General features: G+C 53.5%; 1 protein-coding gene across 2 annotated transcripts in view; it reads right to left on the bottom strand.

The window, feature by feature from the left end:
* The window catches only part of RPTOR (regulatory associated protein of MTOR complex 1), a 105,682-nt gene that overhangs the window by 24,110 nt on the left and 74,588 nt on the right, over positions 1 to 6,984 (bottom strand). For both annotated transcript variants that reach the window (XM_031064651.1, XM_031064652.1), the window contains exons 22-25: positions 6,858 to 6,961; positions 5,881 to 6,061; positions 4,964 to 5,074; positions 192 to 297 (exon numbers count right to left, since the gene is read on the bottom strand). In XM_031064651.1, coding sequence (XP_030920511.1) covers positions 192 to 297; positions 4,964 to 5,074; positions 5,881 to 6,061; positions 6,858 to 6,961 — 502 coding nt within the window. The remainder of the gene's footprint in view (positions 1 to 191; positions 298 to 4,963; positions 5,075 to 5,880; positions 6,062 to 6,857; positions 6,962 to 6,984) is intronic.

Genomic DNA, 6,984 nt, shown 5'->3' with positions numbered 1-6,984 from the left:
CGCTTTGGAACACCTGCAGGAGCAGGGAACACCTGCAGGAGCAGGAGGAAACAAACACCTGCAGCAGGTGAGAAACACCTGCAGCAGCACCTGCCCTGCCTTCAGCAGCCTGAGGGGCTGCAGGGAGCCATCACGAATTGGGCCCAGGGCTAATTGGGGTTCCCAGCCCACGCTGAGCAGGCAGCACTCACCCTTCTGGATGATCTTCTGCGCCTGCTTGCGCACTCGCGCGTTGCGCAGGAAGCGCCACTCCCGCTCCTTGCGGATCTGGCTCTCCAGGTCGTGCTCCTCGGGGATCTGCCAGGACAGGGACACACACACACAGGAGCAGTGACCCCCAGGAGCTGGCTGAGCGACGCCACAGTCCCTCCTGTCCCCTCTGAGCGCTGCGGCTCTGATCTGGGTACAGCACAGATTCCTCTCCCTGCTCTCCTCAGCACCACGCAGCAAGCCCGAGATCAAAGAGGGAGCCCAGCCCTGTACAGCCAGCTCAGAACACACTGAAATCTTTCTTTTCCTGCTAAGCAAGGGCTGCTGGCCGGGCAGGGCATGGCCACATTCCCAAATCCCCGGGATGTTCAGATTCCCACCACCATTTACCAGGAACTGCCCTGTTCTGGTTCCCTGGCCTGAAAACAATGCCCCTGTGTCACCTGGCTTTGATTATACACAAAACTCCCCCTGAAGCTGGAGAGTGGCCCTGCAGTCACAGCCCCCCTGAGCCATTTGATGATATTTATTCACACCCCACAGCTCCAGCTTTCAGCACTCCATGGCTCCCCTACAAAACCTGTGCTCCAGGCACAAGGCGTTTTTCATACTTAAAAAATTATCCAAGACTCCCCTGCTCCAGAACTATCCTTGGATCAATTAAGGAGCTGAGCCACAGGGTTCTGATCCAGCTTCCTTTGGTGCTGGTTGCTCTGAAGGAGTAACTCTTGGAGAAGGAAGACAAATTCCCCACAAAAACCCTGTAAGATAGTCCTTAAATCATCTGTCACTATTGCAAACACTGCCTTCAAACAATGCTATCCTTTGGAAAACTGCTGCTACTGAGTTGGACTTCTGCTTCTGTAAAATAAATAAAAAATAAGAAGCCCACCCTCCATTTTTCCTCCTGGCAAAGCAAAAAAGCACTTCATTTCAGCACAACACCTATTAGACAAGCAATGACAAACGACCCCTAATGAAAAGCAATAAACAAACCTGAGCTAAAATACATCAAAGGAATTTGAGAGGGGAGAGATGACACCTACACCTTAATGAAAATCCAGCTTCTCTGGGAATAAATTAAAGCAAGCCCAAGGAAGAGCCCTTGGCCCAGCAGTGCAGAGTCAGAGCAGGCAGGTGAAGGCTGTCCTGGCCCCCACACCCACCCACCTGTGTGGCTCTGGGGAAAATCCTGCCAGGAGGGAGGGAGGATGAAGGAAACACCAAGCCCAGCTCTGCTCCCTGCCCTGGCCACGCTCCAGCTGCAGGATGGGGACCATGACAGATCCCTCCAGGGCTTCCCCCAGGCAGAGTTTTCCTTCTCTGAGCTCAGGGGGTGCCAGGAGGGGAGCAGGGAGCCCTTGGCACAAGCTCCAGAGGTCAATCCAGCTCTCCTGGTCCCCAGCCCTGCAGCAGTGCAGGATCCCACTCCTCCCCCAGGACCCAGGGCCAAGGCACAGCGCAGCAGCCCCAGCAGGGATTGATCAGGGAGGGCTGCTTATGTAATTCTCACCTTCCAGGATCCTTCCCAGCTCCTGCCTGCATGTTCTGCCAGCCCTGCAAACAACAGATGCTGGCTCTGCTCTCCCTGCCTCGGGACTTCCTGACAGCTGGCACCGAGGCTTTCCTGCACCCCGTGGCTCCCAGAACAGCCCTGAGCCACCAGGGGCTGCAGGAACAGGAAAAGCTTCTGCAGAGCCCAGAGCTGGGCAGGGACCTGCTTCTCCTGGCACAGGGAGGGTTTCCAGTGAAGCTTTTTCTCTCTGCGTTTATTTGATTAGATAATCAATAAATCAAACCTGGAGTGATGGCTTGAAACAGAGCCCCTGATTTACACTGGAAATTAATCCCTCAGTCTTTCCAGTGAAAGCATTCTCAGGGCAAGGTCCATGAAGCAAAACTAAATTCATCAATTAAATATGACTAAGATGCACTCACAGTCACTTTATGTTTATTCATTACAGGAACAGTTGTCTTGTCTTTCCCTGCTTATGAAGGCAGGCAGCAGCTCCAAAGGAACGGCTGGAATTAAGCATCAATGTCATTTCTCCATCAGCACTTGGTACACTTCACACCCTGCCTTTTTCACGAGGCTGAAGCTCCCAAAAGGCAGCAGCCACCAGCCAGGACTGTTCCCTGCTGCTGCAGGAACAGGGACTCCATGGAAACTCAGGCACACCCGAGCTGTCACTCGACTTCCAGCCAAGAAACCCAAGGGAAAGTTCTCACAAAGAAACTTCCCCAGTGCCTGCACACAGAGCAGCCAGTCCAGTCCCAAAGTCAGCTACAATGCCCTCTCAGGACAGGGGAACACCTGCAGAAACTGCAGGGTAACACCTGCAGGGAACTCCCTCTCCTCGGCCTTCCAACACTGCCGAAATAACAGGGGGATCAATGCTCTCCCTTGTGTCATTAGAAAACACAGACCTTGTTCTCTTCAAGCTTCACCCAGGAACTCACCAGCTGGAATTCCCAGCTCAGGGAGCTCCTCCAGAGCCAGGGCTGTGCCCTGCTTCTCTCCCTGGGACACACAGAGCACCCCGGGACTGCAGAAAATCCCCTTCCCATGCCTCCCCTCCCTGGCTGCTGTGAATGAGGTCAGGAATGCTCCACGTTCTTTTTATTGCCTCCCCTCAAGCAATTTAGACTATTTTATGTGCAGGAAGTAGTAGTAAAGCCACTCCTCCCATAGAGCTCCCCATGTCCCCACTGCCCCTGCCTGGCTGCCTAATCTGATTTATTTTATTAATAAAGACCCCTCTCTTCCTCGGGAAGAGGTTTTCTTAGGGAGCAGACAAATGATTTTAATAAGAACTAAGAGCTCAAGCATCATCTTCCTCCTCCCGTGCTCTGGCCTGGGTTGAATCAAGGCTCTGAAGCTCATCTCGAGGAGAAAAAGCCCCGGTGGAAGCCTGGCCAGGCAGCCCAGCCCCACGCCCCAGATGTGCCCTAAGGAATTACCCGGTGCTCTCAGCAGAGAGGGAATTTCACAGCAGCTCAGGAAGTGTCGGGCAATGCTTCCCTGGTGATTCCCTCTGGAAATCCAGAGCCTGCCCTGCTCTGAGAGCCTTAACCTCGGGCAATTATCTCACCCTGGCACCCGGACGCTCCGTGCTGATGGCTCGGCCCCCCTCCCGAGGAGGCAGCACTAAAACCATCTCCTCATTATCTCTGCAGCAGTGCTGGGACACAAACATCCCTGCGGAGGGGCATTAATGGAGCCTGGCACCGTCCCTGCCGGGCATGGCAACCCCTGCAAGAGATGCAGCTCAAAGTCCTGACACCTTTGGGCTCCCTGAGACTCCCAGAGCACCTGGAAGTTGCCTTTAATGAGGGCGATTTACTGCTCCTTCTGTTTCATACTTGAACCTGAAACCTGAGCTTTGGCTGAAACATTCTGGGAATTTACCAGCTAAAACATTCTGGGAATCTAACAGCTTCTCCTTCCAGTCACCGATATCCTTGCCCATCTCTTAAGAGCTCTGGCTTGAGTTTTTCCTGGAACAAGGTTTCAGTTTCTCTCCCATTTCACACAGAGACAATTTAGTTACCCAAACAAATCACTTCTGAAGAGACCTGGATGTAAATTTGTCATTACCACCCTTATTCTTTGCTGTAACACAACTCCTGACATTTTTTTCAGACTTTAAACCCCAACAGTAATGCTCCCCAAGCCTCCCCCGGGCACTCTGGGCATGCAGCCGCCCTCACTCTCTCCCGTGTGAGTTAAAGGTGTCAGTGCTGGAGCAGAGCACAGCTCCCAAACCCCACCCAAGGGGGGCAGAGGGCTGTCCTGCCCCAGGGCAGCCTCCCCCAGCACTCCTCTGCCTCTTCTACCACAGCCAGGTCAGAGAGAAAACAGCATCTCTCATTCTCCAGCCTCTCACTCCCCTTTCTGGGAAAAAAGGGCCTTCATTATTCCATTTATTTACTTTAAAAACCAATTCATTTTAGCCATAATGCAATTTTCTATATGCAGAGAAGCACAGCATTTCAGAGGAACAACTCTGCAGTGCAACCAGGCAAAACTGGGGGATCTGACACAGAACCTCCCCTCATTCCTATGTTTTTTGTGGGCTGTGTTCCACGGGGAGCTGAGCTTCCCCTGGGCCCTGCCTGTCCCACCCTCAGCGACCCTTGTGCTCCCTCTTGAGAGGAATGGCAGATTTGTCTTTCCAAACATAGATAAAACCAGTACTGGGAAATAAAAGAAACAATGGGAAGGATTGCACTGATTGATGGATGGAAAAAGAGATTTGCTTTTACAAATAAACTTTAGGTTGGCTGATAAATGAAATTGGACATTGAAAGATGAAAGAAACAATGAGGAAGGAAAACCCCTAAATTCCACAAGAGTTAAAAATTAAAAGGGAGTGTTATACACTAGAGGGGAATCTCTGGTATCAGGTGTTTTGGGAAGTCTGTACCTCTCAAGTACCTCAGAAATGGGGAAAGAGAGAAGGGAAATGCAGCTGGGAAATTGGGATAATAAGGAGGCTGTGTCCTCCAAAACCTGGAGAGAGCCCAGGGGAATGCCCCATGGCCTCTCCTTTCATTGGAATAAAGTCAAAGGACTCCTCTGCCTCGTTTTTGGACATAAACCTCTGGTGATTGTGGATTAATTTTCTGACACTCTGGTCACTCTCATGACAGGGCTCAGCAGGATGGAAGGAGATCCACTCCTCTGCCTCCCCAGGAGAGAGAAGGGAGGCAGGGCAGGCCTGGCAGGGCTCAGCCAGCCCAGCAGGGTTACCTTCATCACGGGCTGGGCGAAGTACTTGGCGCTCCAGTCGCAGAACCCCGTCTGCACCGCGGCCGAGATGAAGCTCTTGTGTCCCACGGCATCATCGGCATCATCAGCTGTCTGTGGGGAGGGGACAGGGCTCAGCCCCTGCAGGGACACCCCAGGGACACCCCCCTGCCCCAGCCAGGCACCAAACCCTCAAACACAGTGCCCAGGACAGGGAACTCTGCACACCCAGCTCTGGGATTGGGGTTTTGGTCACTCCTTGGAAAGGTGCACATTCCCTCAGCTGCAGGTTTGGGCTGGAGCAGCCCCAAGGCACCCCAGGGAGGTCCCAGCAGCAGTTCTGTCCCAGGGATGGGGTGTGGGAAGCAGTGAGGATGACTCAGGATCCAGACACAGCTGGTGCCAAGGTGGATGAGTGTCTGTCACACAGCACAGGACACCCCAAGGGAAAAGGGAGAAGCTGCTCCACTCTCTCAGGTTTCAGCTTTCAGAAATACAATCCTGGTGCTGCCAAACCCCAGAGAAGGGAAGGTGTTGCTGCTGCTGGGGCTGCAGCACCTTCTCCTTGTGACCACAGCTGTCCCTTGTCCCTGCTCTGCCAGGGCTGGAGAGCCCTGAGGGTCAGGGATCTGACTCTGGGGTGTCACTCAGGCACACAAATGTTTACAGAGCAGTAAGCCATGGACTCTGATTAGACACATTGCTTAGTGGCAGAAGTGAATAATGCCCTATCAAAAGCTGTAAACCACAATTTCTCCTGAAGAAAATAAATTAATCAATTTTTATTTGGCTGCTTAGAGGCAGCCAACCTGGATTAGCAGCAGCTGGAAGCAAACGAGGGATGCACAGAAATAAACCACAACCAACAGAAAGTGGGACAAACCCCAGTGGGGAGAAGCTGTCAGAGCAGTTCTCCTTACCTGCTCTGGGCCTTTGTCAAACATTTTCCTCGTCCTGGGGAACTGGTGGGAGTGGGGGGTGTACTGCACGCCCACGTTGCTGACGCTGGGGCGCGCGGACGCCAGCTCCCGGCTCACCGCCGGCTTGGGCACCTCGTTGGTCAGGCTGGAGCTGCTCGTGCTCGTGGTTGGAGGGGACCCTCTGAGGGACAGAGCAGGGGACAGGCTTTGGGTATTGCTGCACATGAGATTTATGTGCATTATGTCCTTTTCACTCTGTTTCCTTCTCACAAGATTTGTGTTTCGCTGTGGTGCCTCCTCTGCAGGAACATCATCGCTCCCACGTCCCCTCCAAAGGCCAAACCCACCCCAAACCAGGAGTGAACTCTGACTGTGCCAACTGCAGACTGAGGGGATGAACCTCAACGTTCTGGGAATCTGTGATGCCTGACCTAAGTCACCCTGACCAGAGACTGAACTCAAAACCATTCAAAACCATTTGAATTTGAACTGGGCCCTCTGCTGGGATCTCACTGGTGCACACTGGACATGGAACCAGCAGATCTAACGTGTGGTGTTTTCTCCTGGAGAGCTGTTTTGGGCAATATTCCCATTTTCAGCCCCCAGCCTTGCCCCCAGCACTCTCTGTTTCCCTGCAGCTCAGGCAGGGTGATTTGTCCATCAGTTAACCCCAGCTTTCATCAGCTCTAAGTGCAGCAGGCACAGCTCAGACGTCACTGGGAATTTGGGCACCACAGCTCAGGAAAGGTAAAAGCAGCCAAGCAGCAGCTCTTCCTTTCAGTTCACTTGGATACCCAGCGGGCTTGTTACTCTTTGCCCTAAAGGGAAACAGGAAGAAACTCCCACCTTTTCCCACAGCTTTCCTTCCTGGACACCTCACCCCCATTCCCTGTCCCTGGGCAGCTCCCCGGGATGGGGCTGGCCAGGGAGCACCCAGCCCACCCACAGAAGGTGCTGGAAGGCCGGGCTGCACTTACCCCACTTGGTGGATGTGCATCCCCTTGTTGGTGGGGCTGGCGGGGGCCGACTGGGTCAGCGAGGAGGTGTCCAGGATGCGCTGGGGGCGAGCGTTGACCGTGGCCTGGGGAGAACACAGGGAGCCTG

The sequence above is a fragment of the Geospiza fortis genome, unplaced genomic scaffold (genome assembly GCF_000277835.1).
Source record: "Geospiza fortis unplaced genomic scaffold, GeoFor_1.0 scaffold546, whole genome shotgun sequence".
NCBI lineage: Eukaryota > Metazoa > Chordata > Aves > Passeriformes > Thraupidae > Geospiza > Geospiza fortis.
Note: the sequence above shows the minus strand (reverse complement) of the source record. Positions and strands in the feature narration are given on the sequence as shown.